The sequence below is a fragment of the Aethalodelphis obliquidens genome, unplaced genomic scaffold (genome assembly GCF_003676395.1).
Source record: "Aethalodelphis obliquidens isolate GAN/ISIS:26980383/991018 unplaced genomic scaffold, ASM367639v1 scaffold10, whole genome shotgun sequence".
In the NCBI taxonomy this organism is placed as follows: Eukaryota; Metazoa; Chordata; class Mammalia; order Artiodactyla; family Delphinidae; genus Aethalodelphis; species Aethalodelphis obliquidens.
In genome coordinates this window covers 22323833-22347137 of record NW_020837954.1, presented here as the reverse complement: position 1 = coordinate 22347137, position 23305 = coordinate 22323833, and the positions used below count along the sequence as shown (strand labels likewise).

At 36.5% G+C, this 23305-nt stretch overlaps 1 protein-coding gene across 1 annotated transcript in view; it reads left to right on the top strand.

Annotated features, from left to right (window-relative positions):
* Positions 1–23305, top strand: part of MDGA2 (MAM domain containing glycosylphosphatidylinositol anchor 2) — an 848836-nt gene that overhangs the window by 341332 nt on the left and 484199 nt on the right. The window contains exon 2 of the mRNA XM_027111155.1: positions 14023–14162. Coding sequence (XP_026966956.1) covers positions 14023–14162 — 140 coding nt within the window. The remainder of the gene's footprint in view (positions 1–14022; positions 14163–23305) is intronic.

Genomic DNA, 23305 nt, shown 5'->3' with positions numbered 1-23305 from the left:
CCATCTTGTTTAATGTATCATTTAAAGCTTGTGTTTCCTTATTTATATTCATTTTGGGTGATCTGTCCATTGGTGAAAATGGGGTGTTAACGTCCCCTACTATGATTATGTTACTGTTGATTTCCCTTTTTATGGCTGTTAGTATTAGCCTTATGTATTGAGGTGCTCCTATGTTGGATGTATAAATATTTACATTGTTATAGCTTCTTCTTGGATTGATCCCTTGATCATTATGTAGTGTCCTTCTTTGTCTCTTATAATAGTCTTTAAAATCTATTTTGTCTGATATGAGAATTGCTATGCCAGCTTTCTTTTGATTTCCATTTGCATGGGATATCTTTTTCCATCCCCTCACTTTCAGTCTGTATGTGTCTCTAGGTCTGAAGTGGGTCTCTTTTAGACAGCATATATGCGGGTCTTGTTTTTCTATCCATTCAGCGAGTCTGTGTCTTTTGGTGGGAGCATTTAATCCATTTACATTTAAGGTAATTTTCAATATGTATGTTCCTACATATTCCTACCATTTTCTTAATTGTTTTGGTTTGCTATTTTAGGTCTTTTCCTTCTCTTGTGTTTCCTGGCTAGAGAAGTTCCTTTAGCATTTGTTGTAAAGCTGGTTTGGTGGTGCTGAACTCTGTCAGCTTTTGCTTGTTTGTAAAGGTTTTAATTTCTCCATCAAATCTGAGTGAGATCCTTGCTGGGTAGAGTAATGTTGGTTGTAGGTTTTTCTCCTTCATCACTTTAAATATGTCCTGCCACTCCCTTCTGGTTTGCAGAGTTTCTGCTGAAAGATCAGCTGTTAACCTTATGGGGATTCCATTTTGTGTTATTTGTTGTTTTTTCCTTACTGTTTTTTTTTTTTTTTTTTTTTTGCGGTTCTCTGGCCTCTCCCTGTTGTTGCCTCTCCCGTTGCGGAGCACAGGCTCCAGATGCGCAGGCTCAGCGGCCATGGCTCATGGGCCCAGCCGCTCCGCGGCATGCGGGATCTTCCTGGACCAGGGCTCGAACCCACGTCCCCTGCATCGGCAGGCAGACTCTCAACCACTGTGTCACCAGGGAAGCCCCCCCTTACTGCTTTTAATATGTTTTCTTTGTATTTAATTTTTGATAGTTTGATTAATATGTGTCTTGGTGTGGTTATCCTTGGATTTATTCTGTATGGGACTTTCTGTGCTTCCTGGACTTGATTAACTATTTCATTTCCCATATTAGGGAAGTTTTCAAGTATAATCTCCTCAAATATTTTCTCAGTCCCTTTCTTCTTCTCTTCTTCTTTTGGGACCCCTAAAATTCGAATGTTGGCACGTTTAATATTGTCCCAGAGGTCTCTGAGACTGTCCTCAATTCTTTTCATTCTTTTTTCTTTATTGTGCTCTGCAGTAGTTATTTCCACTATTGTATCTTCCACGTCACCTATCCATTCTTCTGCCTCAGTTATTCTTGTATTGTTTCTTCTAGAGAATTTTTAATTTCATTTATTGTGTTGATTATCATTGTTTGCTCTTTAGTGCTTCTAGATCCTTGTTAAATGTTTCTTGTATTTTCTCTATTTCCAAGATTTCGGATCATCTTTACTATCACTATTCTGAATTCTTTTTCAGGTAGACTGTCTATTTCCTCTTCATTTATTAGGTCTGGTGGGTTTTTACCTTGCTCCTTCATCTGCTGTGTGTTCTTCTGTCTTCTCATTTTGCTTAACTTACTGTGTTTGCAGTCTCCTTTTTGCCGGCTGCAGGTTCGTAGTTCCCATTGTTTTAGGTGTCTGTCCCTAGTGGCTAAGGTTGGTTCAGTGGGTTGTGTAGGCTTCCTGGTGGAGGGGTCTAGTGCCTGTGTTCTGGTGGATGAGGCTGGATCTTGTCTTTCTGGTGGGCAGGTCCACGGTTGGTGGTGTGTTTTGGGGTTTCTGTGGCCTCTCTGCTAATGGATGGGGCTGTGTTCCTGTCTTGCTAGTTGTTTGGCATAGGGTGTTGAGCACTGTAGCTTGCTGGTCATTGAGTGAAGCTGGGTCTTGGCATTGAGATGGAGATGCCTTGGAGATTTTCACTGTTTGATATTACGTGGAGCTGGGAGGTCTCTTGTGTACCAGTGCCCTGAAGTTGGCTCTCCCACCTCAGAGGCACAGCACTGACTCCTGGTTGGAGCACCAATAGCCTTTCATCCACATGGCTCAGAATGAAAGGGAGAAAAAATAGAAAGAAAGAGGATAAAATAAAATAAAATAAAGTAAAATAAAATCAAGTTATTAAAATAAAAAATAATTATTAAGGAAAAAATTTAAAAAGTAAAAAAAAAAAAAACGGACAGAAAGTATCCTAGGACAAATTGTGAAAGCAAAGGTATACAGACCAAATCACACACAGAAGCATACACATACACACTCACAAAAAGAGCAGAAGGGGAAAAAATAATATATCTTTGCTCCCAAAGTCCACCTCCTCAATTTGGGATGATTCCTTGTCTATTCAGGTATTCCACAGATGCAGAGTACATCAAGTTGATTGTGGAGGTTTAATCCGCTGCACCTGACGCTGCTGGGAGAATTTTCCTTTCTCTTCTTTCTTCGCACAGCTCCCATGGTTCAGCTTTGGATTTGGCCCCGCCTCTGTGTGTAGGTCGCCTGAGGGCGTCTGTTCTTGGCTCAGCCAGGACGGGGTTAAAGGAGCAGCTGATTCGGGGGCTCTGGCTCACTCAGGCCGGGGGGAGGGAAGGGTACGGACGTGGGGCGAACCTGTGGCGGCAGAAGCTGGTGGGATGTAGCATCAGCCTGAGGCGTGCTGTGCGTTCTCCCGGGGAGGTTGCCCCTGTATCCCGGGACCCTGGCAGTGGTGGGCTGCACAAGCTCCTGGAAGGGGGGTGTGGATAGTGACCTGTGCTCGCACACAGGCTTCTTGGTGGCGGCAGTAGCAGCCTTAGCGTCTCATGCCTGTCTCCGGGGTCTGCGCTGATAGCCGCGGCTCACGCCTGTCTCTGGAGCTCCTTTAAGCGGCGCTCTTAATCCCCTCTCCTCGTGCACCAGGAAGCAAAGAGGGAAGAAAAAGTCTCTTGCCTCTTTGGCAGTTCCAGACCTTTTCCTGGACACACTCCCGGCTAGCCGTGGCGCACTAGCCCCCTTCAGGCTGTGTTCACGCCGCCAACCCCAGTCCTCTCCCTGCGCTCCGACCGAAGATGGAGGCACAGCTCCTAGCCCCTGCCCACCCCAGCGGGTGAGCAGACAAGCCTCTTGCGCTGGTGAGTACAGGTCGGCACCGATCCTCTGTGCGGGAATCTCTCCGCTTTGCCCTCCGCACCCCTGTTGCTGCGCTCTCCCCGTGGCTCCCAAGCTTCCCCCCTCCGCCACCCGCAGTCTCCTCCCGCGAAGGGGCTTCCTAGTGTATGGAAACTGGAAACCTTTCCTCCTTCACTGGTGCAGGTCTCGTCCCTATTCTTTGTCTCTGTTTTCTCTTTTTTCTTTTGCCCTACCCAGGTACTTGGGGAGTTTCTTGCCTTTTGGGAGGTCTGAGGTCTTCTGCCAGCGTTCAGTGGGTATTCTGTGAGTTGTCCACGTGTAGATGTATTTCTGATGTATCTGTGGGGAGTAAGGTGATCTTCCCATCTTACTCTTCAGCCATCTTGATGCTCCTCTTGGTTTAAATTTCTTTAAAAATTAGGTAGATTGAACAACATTGAACATGTTTATAGGCCACTTGTCTTTGGAAGTATATTTTGAAAGGCACAGACTCAGCTGTGTTAAAACCCGGACACCTTAAAATCTGAATAACTTATTTGATCTAACCTCTAATAGATATGATCTCATCAGTTCTGCAGAGAACACTAGAAGAATTTCAAGCATAACATTTGAAGTTAGGTGAATTGTGCTGTGAGAATTTAAGCATAACAATTTTGTATTTAATGTAACGGGCTATGGCTACAAACAGTTATATATTTTTATGTATTCCTTGTTTCCTCAAAAAAATCAAGGAAATACTACTAATTAGAAGTTTGTAATAGAAAAAGGTTAATGGTAAAAAATTTAAAAATCCTGTATACTTTGTTAAGCATTATGGATCACCCATTTGTTTTGTTACTACTCTGAAGATTTTAAGATTTTGTGACACTGCAGATTTCTTATATTGTTTGTTTTATTAACAAATCCTAACATTAATAACAATTATGACAATTCTTATAAAGGGTATTTATGAGTTCATTTAGGAGAATGCGGAAATTATTTAAAGTTGAGCACAGAGTCTTGCTCGATGGCAGACTGAAGGAGCACAGGTGATTGAGCAGGAGAGTGGGAGGTCCAGCCCCTGTGACCTGATGGTAGGGGATCTGGGAGATGGCAGGTCTAAGAGACTTCCTGGGGAATGCCGTGTCACATTGCCACAGAGGTGAACCACTGAGATACTTACAGGGACAATTTCAAAACTTCATCCTCAGACAGATGGAAATTAAATTGTTTGAACAGAAATTTTGGGTAGTTCCTCAGCTCCTGAGTATATTTCTTTGAAATTGTCAAGCCTAAATAAAAAATTAGAGGTTGAGTGATGATATTTACCAATAAGTGCTTCTGTTTCACATTTCGTGGTTTAGAAAAATGTTTTTACTTTGAACTTTTATGGTACTAAGTAATTTAATAAAAATATTCTTTGTCTATGGGACTATAAATGATTGATAATCCTTTTTTTGTATTCTGTTCTTTCCCCCTAAATTCTAAAGACAAAGGAGTGTCTGTCGTTTTTAAAATGAGGATGCAGCATGGCAAAATGAAAAAAAACATATATATAACACAATTTTTTTCTAAAATAAGACAGAACTGTAGATGAAACTAAACTTTGAATATTCACTAACCTTCACTGGGGATGTCTTATTTTTTCAAATGGAAATTAAAAATATACTTTTTATGGTTTTAGATAGAACTAGAGGTTGTCATAAATAACAAGCTTTGCACAGGTTCCTGGTGTTTGCTAAGTTCTTAGTCTATGAGTGTTGCCTGGTGGAACCGGAATCATTCTTGCTTTGTGATAATTGCTCTTCTGCCCAGTTCTGAAGAGGACTCTGGGTGTGTGTCATTATCACACTGATTCCTCTATTCTGGGGTTTGAAAGGCATTTTTGTGACATGCTGAGGATCTTGTCCTTCTTGGGGCTAGTCACAAGCAGCAGCAGTGATTTCTCAATGGAGAGAAACAATGGAGAAATTGGCAGGCCAGATCCTCAAAATCCTCTGCCTGCCATTGCCACTCTTGGAGAAGCAAATTGAAGTTTTCATTTTTGGCATATTCTGTAGTAAATCTCATTTGTTTTGTTGGTTAGCTAGACTGGAAGAAATAATAGCTGTCTCTAAATACCCAATTTGTGATTAAGGTTGGAGCACAATGATGACACTAATTTCATTTTAGTTAGTATTTGCTGGGGCTTTGTAGTTCTTTCCAAGAAAGCTGAGAAGCTCTTAATTCTAGAGAAGGGTGAGTACATTTAGGTATACATTTCAGTCCAGAGAGTTTAAAAATGATGTAATTAGTACCTGTGGATTCAGGAGTCCTGATCTCATAAGATGCTCTGATAATTCATGAGAGTCAGGAAGATTTGGTTCCAAGAACTTTGGAAGGTTCACTGACCACATGATATATAGCTTCAGACATTAGTAAGAGGAAACCATTTCACAAGTTTGATTTAGAGGGGGAAAACCTAATCAAGGTTTTAAGGATTAAAGGCTGACCCCTCTTGTAGCATTATAATAGTTTTTCTGCATCCTTTACTCTGCTTCCATCATGACTCAAAGCACATAAAGAATGGTACCATAAAAGAGGCGACTCCCTTGTGTTTATGTCAGTTTTTTTTTTTTTTTTTTTGTAATGACAGTCTATGGCCTAGCTGCCAAAATTTCTGGAGTAGTTTTTTTTGGGTTTTTCCTCCTAAAATTTACTGATTAGATAGAAACATGATTCAACCTTTAGATGGAGACAATTCAGGATGTGGCATTGGATCCAATATAGAAAAAGGAACTTGTGTATAGAATCTCACATTTCTACCTACATGGGGAAAGCACAGTTCACCACAATATTTACCTTTAAGTGATAGCACACAGCTTAGTTCAGTCAAGTCCTTTGTGAGCAAAATATGAGATTAATGAAATATTTGATAACCTTTCAAATATTGCTTTCATATGTTTCTCCTGGAAAATACTGGGAAGAACATAGTGAAGGGCTTGGGGTAGGAACATCCACGTAGAGATGCAGATGTCTATGTCAGACTTTGGGGCACATGGTTCCTTTCCAGCACGCGTGTCAGAGGTTGTTCAAATGCTGAATTTGAAAAGAATGTTAAGAACCTTAGATTCAGTGAAATTTATATTTTTTTAAATCTATAAAACATACTAGGGTCTTTGAAGTTTTAGCCTTAGGAATTAATAGGTGATGTTTTGAGATGAAAACAAAAAAAAACGTATTTCTGATGAAATCTGAAGTTGTTAATGTAAAAACCTTAATTTAGTAATATTTAAAAATTTTATATTGTTTCATTTAAGAAGCATAGGACACATATGTCATTTTGTGGAAGATAATTCGGATTAATATTTTGCCGTTATGTATTCAGTTTTTTGTAAAGTTAGTACCTTGACTCGAGAATGTTAAAAGATGACATTACAAGGTAATTCTTTTACACAAAAACATTATTGCTTTTATCATTGTTTTTAACTTTAAAATTTAAATTGCATTATGGCTTTTTTTGTTTAACTTTAAAATTTCATGAACACAATTACATTGTTATTTAATGTCATTTTCTTCAGTGACAAACGTTCTTCCATCTTAAATAGTATCTATTGTATATAACAGATAACTTACGTTTAAATTAAAAATTTAAGCAATTTAAGCTCTTTGCTTTAAATTCTTGGCTAACACTAACGTAAAAAATCATATCAACCTCTGTTATTTAGGAAAAATTAATAGCTGCTTTCTAGAACCAGGGGCTTCAGGGTTTAATTTTCTTACCTTACTTTGGGCTCTGCAGAGTCTCTCAGGGCAGTTCAATTAATTTATAACAGTGCTGCTCAACGTGTGCTGAGGAAATAATACAAAATATCCAAAATCTTTCATATTTAGAGCCTTTCACCAAAGTCATACTGAGGTAGATATGATCTTCTTTTGATTAAATCCAGAATATCAATATGATCTTAGTACTTTCATATTATAACTCATCAAATTAAAGATGAAAATGTATCTCCCTCCAGTGGACAGGAGTACAGTATTAACCAAGTATGAGGGATGAGGGGAAAGAGGTAGGGAAATAAATTCACATTGATGCTGAAATTGTAGTTAATTCAAAATAACCAATGGAATCAAACAACTCAAATGAGCTAAAAGCTGATGAAAAATAATCTGTAAATTGTTTGTGTATCAAGATATTATCCTATTTGGGATTATTTAAATGACAATGACAGATGGATTTTAACTATTTTTTGAGGAAATTGTTGGAATGGACATATAAATTGAACATTCTGCTATCTGCATGTTTCGATATATGATTATATTCAAGGTTGTAAGAATAATAGTGGGAGGTAATAATATTTTTTTATTGTTTTGAAGTGTAGAACAAGTGTATAATTTTAAAAGATCCTCATAGTTGCATAGAAATGAAGCCTGGTAAACTAAGACTGAAGGAGATGTATGAGATCAAAATAATGACAAATAATTAGCAGTTAAGCAAAGTGGTCTTCTATATTTCTGCCTTATTCTTTTATAAATACAAATGATAGGGCAGATGCGAGACTGCTGTGGCCTGAGGATTGCAAAGCAGGTGTGGAAGTATGACATAGAGTGGGTACCATTATTTCTATTCATTGGCTGTGAAGGAAAGGCAAGAGGAGGCCTGTTGATGGGAGGATAAATGTTGTTTTGTCTCCATTCTTTAATACGGGAGAGATTAAGCATATTTATGTTCTGTGAGGATTAACCTTGATTTTTATTTTTACAGAAGAGATTAGACCATTTTGAGAGATTTCTGCATATTTGGTACAGAAGTTATCAGAGTTAAACTTGTAAAAGAGTAAAAACAAAAAGATAAGAAAAAAGAAAGAAAGTCAGGTTTTAGGGAAAATTAATTTTAAAAGAATGTTGAAGGATAGTAGAAAAATAGTGTAGTATTGGTAAAAGTTACAGTTTATGTTGGAAATACAAACATTATGGTTTGTTTCTTATAATGTAAATAATTAGTCTTTGCAATCCTGAGATGGTGGTATAAATATTGTTAAAATATTCTGTTTTATACTTACTGTTTTATACTTATCATTTCTTTTACGTGTGGGTAAACCTCAGGAGCAGTTTTACTTTTTGCCTGAAGCTTGGTTTGACCTGCTAAGACTTTTCTCTTTCTCAAAACTCACCTCCTTCATCTTTTGCCGCTATTGTTCTACAGCCAAATCTCACTTGAAATTCACCAATGCCCTCCTAACTATCATTGGCAATGACCTTTTGTCTATGCTCCTCCTAATTGACAGCTCTGTTGTAAGTGACAGTTTTGGACAGTTCACCATTCTTGAGCATCTCTTTGTGTAACTTTTAAAGCACTGCATTTTCTTTGTTTTCCTTCTACCTCTGAGTCTCTTTTCTTGGCCTCTCTGTATTCATAATCTTATGGACACCAATTCTCTATCAAGAATTCACATTCCTTGCGGTTCTATCATTATCCTCTTAATTTCTCCCTCTACATGCTCTGTTTTAGAGATTTTGTCTATTCTATTGCTGTCAGCCATCGACTACCATTTAAAAGCTCTAAATTTTATGTGCAGCAACAACTTTTCAGTTGTTGGACAGCTCAACATCAGCATCTAAATCTAAAATTTTACCTACTCTCCCAAATGTTCATATTCTCCCTTTCCCTATCTGAGTTTTTGATATTAAAATATGTAATATAATGAGCCTAAGGCAAAAGACATTAGGCAAAAGAGTTGTCAACAAGAAGAGGGATAATTATAGACTATACCTGTATACACAATACTTAATTTAAAAGTCGCATTGGGAGATTATTGTGAAAAAGGCGGGGAGGAGACAACTCATGTAGTATTTTAAACTAGTAACTCAGGTAGGAAAGAGAGAAAATAAGAAGAATGGAAGACACCATGCTTTAGAAGTACTATTCACATGTGCTACATTGGAATTGTGAAATAAGCAGAAGAGACCAATTATTGGCAATGTTAATTAGATAAATGTAAGATGTCATAGAAAACTGATAAATGTTTTATCAAATCAAGTAATCACTTAGACCAGTAGAAAAATAGAAGGAAATTTGATTATTGTTTTGTTTGCTTTACAAGCAAAACTGATCCTGCTAAGAGAATGGTGTAAGCAGTAGTGTTAGTTCTGTTATCTCTGGCCGCCTGAGAGTAGAAAGGTGTGAGACATTCTATCTATCTGTCTCTGAGTCTCTGTCTCTGAACAGAATCTAGAGTGTTTGAGAGATGATGGTGCAGGGTGGCTCACTGATGTCTTCACTGGAGCTTCTAACAGAGGTTCCGTGAGCTCCCTCTCTCCACACTAGCTATCCCAGGGGATCTGTGACCTGCGCCAAGAACATAAGTTACCTTGACCTAGTGTAGCATAGTGGTGAGATTTTACTGGCAACTTGAATTCCTAAAGAATAGTTGGACCAGGGATTTGAAGGATTTACCAAAGTACAATGCTCTTGCTTGGGGTTCTTAGAAGAGAGAAACTCCTAATACCAAACTTATTACTGGCTAATAACAGCATGTCCTTCAGAAAACATGGAAAAAGCTTCTCCTTCAAAAACACTTCACATCTAAGTCCTCACTCTAACAAAGCCCTCCGTGATTTGGGCTCAGAGCCCCTCATCTTAAGTCTCTCCCAACTGTGAATAATGGGGAGTCCATAGTGATCAAGAGAGTATTTTCTATTTAAAAATGTATCTTTCACCTATTTAACCAAAATATAAACTTCACTGTCATCTTAACTCCTGCCCCCTCGCTCCCTCATCAGTCAATCCTCAAGTCCTGTCTAACAAGAACTCTCAAGTAGGTTTCTCCCATCATTTCCATTCGCAGGGCTATACAGTCTCTTATGTCTGGAGACATCATGACATCATGGCAAATTGAGAGAGTGGCGCTGGTGTCAAGGTTTGGAGTATATTATAAACTATGTGGACCACATGTTCATGTAGTTATTTCCTAAACACTGCAGGCAGTCTCTTATAGACATGCCTTTGAATACACTATTTCCTTTCTCTGGAATTCGTTTCACCACATGCATTTTTCCAAACCTAAGTTAAATGTCACTGGCTTCATGAAACCTGTTGGAATCCACCAGGCAGATTTAGTCAGCTTCTGCTTTGTCCTGTTATGGTCTTTTCACTTCCTTCTGTTAGAATATGTATTCTGCTCAACTGTAATTGTTTTATTATTTTTGTATTTTATATATAATATATATAAATTGGACAGACCCAATAGGCTATAAACCCATAGAGGGCACAGCTCATAGCATTAATCTTCATATCCTCAGCTCATAGCCTCGTGCCTGATCTATAGCAGTTGCTCAATAAATATATGTTTGAAAATCTGTATATGATATAAAAGGCTTAAAAGTGCTCTTGCTGTTGCCATTGGAGAATAAGAAAGAATTTGTGTTCTTTCTCCAACAGAATACAGTGAGAATTTGGTTTGACTTTGGATATACTCTAACAAGATAAAAGAATGTCTCTCTTTTGCCCTTTTAGGCTGACCTCTTGAACCCAAAGCCAGTTTATTCAAATTAAGGGAGTTGATATGATTAGTGTTAGAAAGATTTTATATAATGGGATTTGGCTTACTGCAAGCAAATTTGGATGAATATTAGTCTCTTGTAATATTTTAACATTTTAATTCATTGCTGACTCTACAGGGCAATGGGGATCATAACCCTTAGTCCAATTTCAGGATGATGAATTGAGGTTTTCTCTAACAAGGCAGAGGATAAAACATGTTTTGTTTCAGATATAGTACTGAAAATTGCATATATATTTAAAGTAGGCAAATTCAGTGCCATAATGGTTAATATTTTTGCTAAAATAGGTTCAAGTCCTTATAGTGATATATGCTTAAAATTATAAATTATTAAATACCTACTTTGTGCTATGAATTATGTGATGGGGAATAGATGCTGAAAATTATGTTCATCCTTGTAATAAGGTGCTTCCTATCAAGTTAGAATGTTAAGAAAAAGGAGAATCTCTGGGCAATACAGATTTTCTGGAAAAAAGAGAAGAGAATCATTGCTAAGTAATCCAAGAAGGTTTCAGCAACATTGGTCCAAAGATCAGTGTGGGAATTCTAGATGGGGAAACATCATGATCAAAGACACTTGAATTCTCAGTGCTCTTTATCTTCCCACTGATGTTGGGCTGCTGTTACAGAGAAGTGGGATTTTGGGTTGGATAATCAGTATGAGGACCATTTACAGGGCACCTAAATGCCATGTGGGGTGATTTGGACTCTGTGAAATGTCATAGGGAGACATTATAGATTCTTAGGCAGGAATACAGCATGATGAAAAAAGAAGTTACAATATATTATTTGGGAAATTGTAAGATTTCATGGATTTGATAGGGACTGGAGACAGGATGGTGAATTGGGACAATGTTACACTGGTTATGTTTGGAACAATTATAGTGTTTATATTGCTGATCTAGTTATGGTGCTTTAACTTCATGAACTGTTTCTCAATCTTTTTTATTCCCCTAGTGTAGTCTAGGTCTAGTTTAGGAGTTATTTAACCCTACTTTAACTGTGCCAGGCATAGTTTTAATAGCATGAGGTAGTAAAAAGAGCCTAGGAACAGTGGTCCTGGTCTCATTTAGGCCACAACTAGCTGCAAGCCTGTAGCCAGGTCATCTGATGTCATTGGGCTTTCCTTCCCTAATTTGGAAATAAGAGAATTCACCTGGATGAATTTTAAGACCTTTTCAGTTGGACTTTCTGCAGACCAAAAGAGTTAAAGGAAGCTTCCAAAATTTTCATCTTATCATTGAGATTCTAAAGTACTGATCATATATTTTAATGCATACTAGGAAAAATACATCTTTAACATTTATAATTTGGTAGAATATTCCACCCTCCTATAAGATAGGTGGTAGGTTCATAATGACTACAGTATATAGGTAATTACCTTTTCCAAGAATGTGTTAAAATACAGAAGAAAATAGCAGAAAATTTACCCTTGTAGATGAACACAGTGTGCTTACTGTATAATTTAAATGTTTTAAATGAAGTCACTTATTTGCATAATAAGTATGTCTTAAAAATAAGAATACTATTCATTGATTTGCAATTAAAACAAAAATAAGTGTAAATCTGGAAAAGATGTCATGTTACTATATAATTAGATGTATTAATAAACGTGGGCTATCACTTGTTAGGCTAAATTTGGCAAAGAAATATATTTCAAGGTAATGAATCTCTATTTTTTTACTTAACAATTTTTTATTTATATTTTGCAAGTGTTTATTGATTGTCATTAGTTTGTTCACCTCCATAATACGTATACAGTTGTATGACAGATGTTTTAAAATAAGTAGCTTTCTAGTATTACTTGTCTAAATTGAAGTTTAAATTTGATCACTATAGGAAATGATTTGTAGGAAACCTTGTGTGAAATATATCAGAATACCCAGATAAACACTACAGATGATTTCTAATGTCTTAAAACTAGGCAAATTATTACAGTGTCTAGACAGAGTCTGAAGACATGGTAGAAAATTTTTGATAAATTGGTTTTATAAGACCAAAAAATTATTTGGTTTGTTTAAGTTTTTAAACAAACTTAAAAAATTGTTTGGTTTATTTAATTTTTTAAACCAGTGAAAGGATGCATAACATGATGTTTAGTTACTTGAAAAAAACTAAAAGAAAAGGACATTTTATCCCATGGTGTATTTTCTTTAATAAACAAATATTTATAAGAGCCATTAGAAAATTATTTCTAATGATCTGGTCTGAGTAGCACTGTCATTGTCATCACCTGGGATGTTCTGTAAAAAAGCAGATTCCGGGGTTTTTCTGCAGACATAGCAGTCTCTGTGTATACCTCTGACATCTATGTTTTAAACAAGTTCCTGGGGAGTTTATTATGCATACTGAATGTAAGAACTACTCTTACAAACTTTTTGCCTCCACTCCAAATGTATTACAAACAAAAATGCTGAATTCACAAATGGGGATGATCTCCAATTTGAAGCTAGTCACAGTAATCTCCTTGATGACAAGAAGCATATCTTATTATCTAAGTATTTCTCATTACCAAAAGAATTTTTGCATACAGTGGGTTTCCAATGATACGTAAGTCAATGAATGCTAGTCAAGTTTTATAGGCCCCTGTGACACTGAAGTCGGAGAAAATTATGTTATGGAATTTGGACAGTTTCATGAGAAGTCTATCTTGAATCAGAATTTTATACTTAGACATCAGTGATTTATGGCCTTCATCAGTGGCTTAATTCAGTGATTGTCTTTTGCTCATATTAATACAGGAGTCTATAAATATTGAAAACTAAGTTGGTGTTCAATTCCAGATAAGCAAATCTTCCTATTCTTTAGCTCCCTAGTTACACCACACGACTTATAAAATTAATAGAAAAATGGCAATGTCTTTAATTCACATTCCTTTTTGCTTTCTGATGGTCTTTCTTTTGCACTACCTAGTTTTTGGACAACATCCCTTACTATATTAAATTTTAGATTTCAGAGAGGAAGGGAACTATCACATTTTAACAATCAAGTTTTATCATTGGTCTTGTAATGATGGTGATTTACTGAATCACCAATTTTTCCCCATTACCCTATTCCCCTTTGCCATTTTCAGACTGTGTTGGTGACTGCAAGGTAAACTTGAACTTTTCTGTCCGGCAAAATCTTTAATCCCTTGGGGATGTTCAAAGTGTTAAGACTGATGGATCTGACAGTGGTAAAGTCTAATAAGAATTGCCATAACAACCATGATGATCAGGGGAAGACAGTTTGCTTATCTTTTTATGTATCTTGTCTCTCTTCTTCCTGATTCGACAGCTCCCCCCACGGTTCGTATTGTGCATTCAGGCTTGGCCTGTAACATTGAGGAGGAGCGCTACTCGGAAAGGGTCTACACTATACGGGAAGGAGAAACCCTGGAATTGACCTGTCTGGTCACAGGACATCCACGTCCACAGGTGAGTCCCGAACCGTGATATTGTGGAAAACTCTCTTTCACTTTCCTTAGAAGTCAAAAAGTGTACATTTTAGATGATTTAGCTAAAAATGTGTTTGTGTGTGTATGTTTGTGTGTGAAATCCAAGTATGTGTGCAATGCAGGATAAGAGTAGTGACTGCTGAACATTCAAGCTTGAAGTATTCACGTGGATAAGACACAAAAAAGAAATTTTTGTTTTGGTATTGTGAGAAATTTAAAAGACATTTCTAAGGAGGCTGTTAAAAAAGACAACTACAAAAATATCTCAGTCAGATAACAATTCATATGGCAAAGAGTTTATTTTAGAATGTGGAACATGATTTCACGATGACATAATTGCAGTGGAGGAAGCATTTGTTCTAAGAATGTGATGAATGAGGTCACATGTACTTTCCTTACTCCTAGTCATATATCCATAGAAAACCTCGAAAAACAAATGTTTGTAGGTGCTGTATGAATTCAGGTTCTCAAGAGTCAGCAGCTACAGCTTTCATAGCTAATTTAGTAGCAGGAACAGAAATTGAGACTTTCAAAGGTCACTAAAATTACAAACAATGAGCAAAGAAAAAGCTTGTAGGAGTGAAAAAAGGAGTTAGATATAAGATAGTATAGTTAGGCTATGTATCTATGATGTAAAAATTTAATTCAGATACAGAATATTCAGTATGTTTTTATTCATTAATTGCCAATTCTTATTGTCATATATTTAACCTGACTGGTTCAAAATATGGATTGGTATTAAACACAAAAACTGTGATGGAAAAGAAGTCTCATTTGATAGACAAAGTTACATGTTTTAAGTATTTGTATTACAGAAAAAAAAAAATCCAGCTAACACGACTATATACAGAAAAGTAAAGAACAATGTGGAGATTATAAAGTGTCCCATCATTTCTATCTTGTCTTTTGGTCCTGTCATCCTTAACTCTTTAATCCTCAAGGATGTTTTGACTGTACAATTTTGACCCTGAGGAACAAATAAAAATAAGCATATGAACTTCACAGAACGAAGCAGTAGATTGATAAGACCATAAATAAACTGAAATGGTGAAATATGTTTTATAAAACTTATGCTGCTGATAAAATGGAAAACAGTAAAAGTAATCTAGGAAAAATTATTTTAAAATATTGAAAAATATTAAAATCCATAGTGGCTAAAATTGCAAATTATGACACTTGCTAAAACTGAAAATTTATTAAAGAATAAAATTGTCTCAATAAAATTGAGCTGCAGAAAATTTGACCCAATATAATTAGACTTAGTAGAAAAAATGATTGCAAAACTAAATATATAAGCACAGAAGCAATAATTGTTAAAATGTGATGTAGATGAAGCTGATATGTAAAGCATTTTTATTTTCAGATTTATGCAGAAAACAGTATAGTCCAATGAAAATAATTTTACTAAAATTAAAAAATGATAACACTAACTCAAGAATATTATCCCAAAGAAAGTTTAGTGTTGTTATAATTTGATTTTCTTAATTTATATACATAGAATAAAAATTCCAGAGTAAAAAAGTTGGGATCAAAGTAGGAAGGTCCGAGTAAACCTAAAAGAGGCCACAAGAGAAGACTCATTGATGCTCCCATTATTCCCACAATGAATGTACCAAGTTCTGCAGCTTCTGAACTTCAAATTTTACTTAAAAATGCAACTTATCTTTGTTTTTAAGTCATCCCAGCTGTTCCTCTCCCTCTATCTTCATCCTTACATTCCCTTAATATTAGACGTTTCTTATTTTCTCCATACATCTTCCCTTTCGTGATTCAGCAATCTGGATGCAATCTTTGAGCTCTGGCCAATCCAAAAGTAGTTCTGAAAAACAGGGGTAGGTTATTGTCTTATTTATTTTTCCTGAGAAATTCCATTTTTGGAAACGTTTCAGTGTGTTATGAGCCTATGAAAAATTTATTATTTCAGTATTATTATTTCTTCATTCCTAGAAGTAATTCAGGTATTTGCAGGTGAATCAGTTTCAGTTTATATTGCATATTTGGAAAATTAACTGGGCCTCTTCTTTGTCAACAAACTGTATAAGGAAGGCTGACAGAACAGCTGGGCCTTTGTATTCTGTCCAAATACTAAAGGGCATGCTGTTGGCATCTGGTCCTGAGGATAATTTTTCTTGGCTGATACCATGAAGCTGGAATGACTTTCTTGCTCCTGTGTCTAATCTAAATATGATAATGCAGTGAAAGAGAGAAGTTCCTCATTCACTCTTCAGAAGATTTCTTAATCTGTTGCCTATTCCTGTGGCAACGAGAGTCATAAAAATTTCCATTTCTACAAGTGTTCTAAGGCAGCATTTTTTTCTAGATTCTTTAAAATTTTCTTTAAAATAAAATAAGTAAAGAAGGTCAGTACATAGCAGTGGTTAAGAGCATGGTACTGGGACTGCCTGGATATAATCCAGAATCCATCATGACTACTAGTGTGACCTTGGGAAAGTTCCTTAACCTCTCTGTTCTCTGTGCCTCAGTTTTCTCATCTATATAATAGCGATGATGCTAACCATCTTATCTATATCATAGACTCCTTTCAAAAGTTAAATGTATGTGTAAATATATATGTACATATATCATGTATATACACATATATACATATATATGGTACATAGTAAGCATTATATTGGTACATAATAAAATATATATTGGCTTTATATTATTTTTAAGTAATTTATATTTAGACTCCAACGTCGAACATATTTGAAATAAGTAAATTTTAAAAAAAGGGTCTTAGCATTTCTATAGTCTAAATTAAATGCATTTCAATAAATTTCAATATTTTTGTGTTGTAATGCACTGCAGGGCTTTTGCATCTCTGTTAATTAGCTTTTTTTAGCTTGCAGGGACTAGAACTGTGTTCAGACTACCTCATTTAAGGAGGGCTTATTATAAAAGTATGTGGGAAGGTAAGAAAGAAAGGAGACAAGAGTTTGTCAGTAAATCTACCAACCTAATATTACTTCTGGATATCCATAATTTCAGGATTTTGCTACCTACTCTCTTAATTTTCCTTCTTTTCTTTTCTCCTTCCTTCCTTCTCTCCCTTCTTCCCTCCTTCCTCTGTTCTTTCTCCCTCAATATTACCACACCAATAACAAATGAATTATGAATATAGTCCTCTTGTAAATGATTTAAACAATAGGATATTTGACATACTGGACCTGTTTTCTACATCATGTGAGAGACTCTCCAACTGAAACAACTAATATTTTTTCAATGTATCTTTGGATAGAATATGGGAAAGGGTTTAGGAGAAGTATGCAAAAATTTATTAATCACAAATTTTATATCAGTGAGTAACTTCACAGTCCCCCCCCCCCCCCCCCCCCCCCCCCCCCCGCCACACACACACAGTCTCATCCCCTGGTGACATACATCTTTATTAAGGTCATGGTTACAAGAGGAAATGTACTCACCATAGCTGTTTAGGAGAAAGCTCTTATAGCCTTTCTGATCATTGATGTCACACCTTCAAATAGTTTTGTTACCATTACTTTTAATATAGAATATGGAAAGCCTCTTTTGGTTCAACACTTTACTCCAAAACTACTGATACATTTTATTCCCAGTATATCAGCATTAACCAAAGGTTTTTTCTTAATTTAATAAAAATCCTCATGAATATAAAGGGTCATTTTTGTTCCTCAGGAGATCTGAATCCATTTGCAGTTATTTCAGAGTTTATCATTTGTTTAATTCCATGGACAGTCCTGATGTTAGAAGAAACATTTATCATACAGTTCCAGATACTTGCAAAAACAACGTTAGTCAGTGTACTTAATGAGATAATACATGTTGATCATTTAGTGGAGTACCTAGCAAAAAGTAAATACTTAGTCAATCATCACCATATTTGTGATTCCATTATTGATACAACATAATAATTTATTCTATAAAGTTAATAATTCTCAGCTATTACTGTCATCACTACACAATTGCAGGTAACCCAGTAGAGTAGGTGGAGTATTTCTTACTCTCCCCTTGAAGTTGGTTTTGATCATATGCCTGGCTTTAACTAATGTATTTTGAGCTAGCTGTAATCTGGGCCAGATGTATTGTCTGCACTGGAACAAATTGATACACCTCTGATACTAGCTGGTATATAGCTAGTCATCTGATAAATGAATGCTTTTCAGTTCTCAAGAAGAAGCTGTGCTCTGCCCTGGGTCAGGATGAACTCTGTCACTCTCTGTAACATTATAGTGCACAAGGAATTTGATTATCTTCGTAATCTACATAACATTATACTAGTCCATTATGTTCATTATATCATTTCATTTTGACCTTTTGAACAGGAAGTAGCAAGTACTTTGGATGCCATATAAGACAGACACATGCCAGAGGATGAGAAATACAGTACCAGAATATTAGTAGTCTGTCAAATTGGAGAAGATTTTTGGAGTCTGATGATCTGGGGCATGCTAGGACATTCCATCTAAGGTTATAAAAAAGTTGTTGCTCCTCACAAGCCCACCACTAAGAAGGAGGTCCAGCATATGGTAAACTTTTTTGAACTTTAGGAGCTGCATATTACTACATTTGGAAATACTACAAGTCACTTTATCAGGCAACTTTAAAGGCTATGATTTTCAAGTAGGACTCAGAGGAAGAGAGGGCTCTGCAGCAAGTCCAGGTTTTAGTGCAAACTGCCTTGCTACTCAGGCAAGGTGTTGGACACAGATGCTGTGTGGATCTTTTATTAGGTCCTAAGAATAGAGTCACAGCACAAAACTTTAGATTCTAGAACAAAACTAAACTTTCTACAGCAGAGTACTAATTGCTGTTTGAAAAGCAGCTCTTTGGTCAATAGGGAGTAGGATCCAGTCGATACATGCCCCCTTGGTCAGGCAATTCTGTAACATATTCTACATGGCTCCTTAGAGGGTCCCAGTAGAATGGAGCCCCAGTCACTCTCAGCAGTGACTAGCATAATAACACTTTGTTGTATTGGTTTTTCTCCTTCTCTATGTCACTTTACACAGCCCCCTACTTGGCTTCCCTGGGATTAATTCTGAAAATAAACTATCTACTTGTAATCTCTTGTCTCAGATTTTCTTTCCTGAGGCAACTCCAGCATATGACAGCACATATCTCCTGGACTCAAACCTAATGAGGAGTGTGTTTATACACCTAATCAATCCTAGTTTCTGCTCCCTTGCTGCTGACCTTATGTTGCTTAATTCTGATTCAGAATTATTGTACTTCTACTTTTCCTGAAGACTTGTAAAGGTAAACCACAAGAAACTAGCCAAGGTAGGATGTTTAATTAAAATTAATTAAATTAGCATGCGTGTGGAGTATATTGTCCTCATTCTCCTCATCTCTTGAAAAATATGTCTTCTACTCGAATTAAATCTAAGCATTGAAAGTTTGCAAGTTCATTTGCAAGGAATGTCATGTGATGGAGATTTACAATATAAATACAGACTGAGGATTTGTTTGGTTTTGACAGCTTTGCCTTTCATGGTCAAAATTGGATCTTCAGAGTGATCAGAAAATGGATATCAAAACAGAGTCAAAATAATTGAATATACAGATCACATGAAAGTTAGAAATTAGATGTCTCCTTTTGAAATCTACATATTTCAATGAAAAATATATAAGAGTGATGAGACCATAACCATTATTTTATTACAGCAGTTGACATGAAATAAGCTTTTTAAAATTATCAGGGCATTTCCAAAAGATAGAAGGAAATCAATATTGCCTATCAATATATAATTGAGAATCTATTAGTTGTATTGTACATAGTTAAAATGGATCATTTTACGGTAAATAGTTGCAATTCTTTTAATGTAGAAGTTCTGAATAACTACATAGACATTGATGATTTGGTTTTGTGTTTTTATTATTAGAAGAATACTCCCATTGACATATTTTCAGATATGTATTATTTGACATATGAGGAGATTTTTAAGTGGTAGATATCCTACAATATAGTTGTTTTCCCTTAGGTTTTTTGTTTTTTTTTTTTTCAGTACACGGGCCTCTCCCGTTGCAGAGCACAGGCTCTGGACATGCAGGCTCAGCGGCCATGGCTCACGGGCCCAGCTGCTCTGCAGCATGTGGGATCTTCCCGGACCGGGGCACGAACTGGTGTCCCCTGCCTTAGCAGGCGGGCTCTCAACCACTGCGCCACCAGGGAAGCCCTAAGCGATCTTTTGCATTGCATTTATAATCAGAACAATTTACCATTTTGAATAACTCTTCACAGTGCCATCAAGAAGATGGACTGTAAGCAATCATTTTGGAAAGAGTTTTCTAAAATAACGCAAAAGCATTACGTGTGTTATATAAAATACATGGAAACACATTTCATGAGATATATAAATTCTACATCAGGTAATGTCTCATATTAGCCTAAAGAGTTCCCTAATTCCAAAATCGTACAAGTGCCTGAATTGCATAGTTGTACATTGTATTAGTTTTCTAGGGCTGCTGTAATAAAGTACTATAGACTAGGTGGCTTAAACAACAGAAATTATTCTCTCACAGTTTGGAAGTCTAGAATTCTGAAATCATGGTGTTAGCAGGGCCATAATACTCCCTCTGAGATTCTGCGTAGAATCCTTCCTTGCCTTTTCCCAGCTTTTGGTGGTAGCCATCAGTCCCTGGTTTTCCTTGGCTTTCAGCCACATCATTCCAATCTGTGCCTCTTTCGTCACCTGTGTGTGTGTGTGTGTGTGTGTGTGTCTTTTGAATGGCATTTTCTTCTTCCTGTAAGGACACCAGTCATATTGGGTTATAGGCCCGCATACTCTAGTATGACCTCATTTTAGCTAATTACAGCTGCAACAGCCCCATTTACAAATAAGGTCACATTCTGAGGTACTGGGAATTAGGACTTTAACATACCTTTGGGGGCACACAGTTCAACTCATAACGTATATTATTTGTTCTTTTAAATTAGATAGTTTATACCTTTGCTGGGCATATTCTGGGCTGCTTTTAAAGAGCACATTAGACATGTAATGACTGCTGTGCCTCATTAATCTTGAAGGAATTTACAGTGCTTTGCCTACTGATTTACTATATTTGTTGTCTCTTCCACTTGTCTGCACTCCTTTCCCTTGGCCAGCTGAGTCAGTGGCTTATTAATCACCTCTTTCATAAAGTCTTGCTTGGTCAAAGAGGCTTGCTTAAATGTCCCTTCTATGTGATCCCAGAATATCAGGCCATTTCTTACCATAATACATCATAGGGTCCTGCTTTGGGGAGTGAGTGAGAATTTAGACTCTGCATACAAACTATATAGTTTCACATTTCACCTTCTCTACTTTTTCAGCCCTGTGAATGTGGGTAATATATTTAACCTTCCTTTCAGTTGTTTTCCTCATGTACAAAATGACAATAGTAGTAGTAAATATAGGTTCTTTAAGGATCAAATAAAATCATACAAGGGAGGACAAAAATCTTGAATAACGATGATAAGGATGATAGAAATAATAAAATAGAATAATCGTATTGTTTTTCCATTTCCTGTCTCTCTCACTGAGCTGTAAGCTAGAAAGCAAAGGACTGGGTCTTGCATTCCCATTTTCTGTCACAGAGTGAACATATGTCGTGATTTGCCTGGGACAGTCCTGGTTTATAGCTATTGTTCTGGTACACTTGTTGATGTCGTTGTCTCTCAATCCCCACAAGTATCCTGCTTTGGAGGATAAACTATATGAGACCATAAACATAAAAGCTTTCACATAGAGGATCTCATTTATTAAAGGAGTAAATGTGACAGGCATTATCACTTGGGGTTAACTGTTGAATATTTTAATTAATTCTGTTCCTTTTTAAAAGTACTAAATTGTGTTTGCCTGTGCCTATGTCATTTACCTCTTAGAATTAAGCATTTAAGGAAACCTTAGATTCACCTGTGTAGGCACTGGTGGAAGCCGCATACCTCAATGCCTGCAGGGATGCATTAACTGCTCCCTTGGTGGTCTCCAAGAGGACTTAATATGTCTTCTTATTTTATTATCCAGCAAGGATTTAAAGACACTTGGGAAATGGGGCTCAATAATACGAAGCTATTAAAGCCCTGCGGTCGGAGAAGAGTCTAACTTTAAACCCTCCATGCCACTTTTGACAATGGTACACATTTTTCATTACAGATATAACAGGGCAACCTTGGGATCTCAGTGACGGAAACATATTCTTAAGTATCAGACAAAAACCTGGTAATTCATTGCTTGGAATTTGTTGCTTAAAACCAAACTACAAAGTCCTAACCCTATGTCTATCTAAATAATTTAGAAATGATGGAAGCCTGGCTTTCATCAGAAAAGGGAAAAAATTGACATCAACAGAAAGTAGAACAGAGTTTGAAAAAGTGTATGCTGAGACATGTTTGACTTCATATTGTCAACTGGCCCCAGCTAATTTTGCTGGAAGCCTTTGAGGGAGTATAGCCTTAACGTTGTTCATATGGTGCAAAACAGAAAGCCCGTTCCTTCATAAGCACAGGGAATTTGGATGCATGATATAGGATGGATGATCTATAGGTACTTTTTCTCACATATGTTTGGAGCCCCTGCTTGCAGACCAATGCACTCCCTTGGCCAATATTTTAGTTAACAAAACTTGTAAATACTCCAATATTGTGATGACATCTGTAACATTATGTTTATCAGTCTGAATATTGCCATTGGTTTGATTTGTTCATAGATTAAATTGAAAACTACATTTACTTTCTTATTAGACGTGTGCATAATCTAACTCTACAGGTGCCCTCACAACCACTTGTCTACTTGAGATTTTGATTCCCTCTGCTCTTTGATAATCACAATAAGTCACACACTTGGCTTGTGACTATTTAACATAGCTGCTTAGTATAATTTACCAGAAAAATACAAACCAAAATTTTTATTGGTTTATATAATTTTATTATGAGTCTGTGTGTGGGGGGTGTGTGTGTGTGTGTATCCATGGGCACATACTTAATGCTTCTTGAACAGATGGTGGCAGTTACTAGTGAGCTCTATGTCACATGGTCATCAGTTAGGGTTGGACAAGGAAAACAGAAACCATTCTGATTAGTTGAAACTTTAAGTTTAGAAAAACAACAAAGATTTACTGTAAAGCATAGGGAATTATACCCAGTATCTTGTTATAATGGAA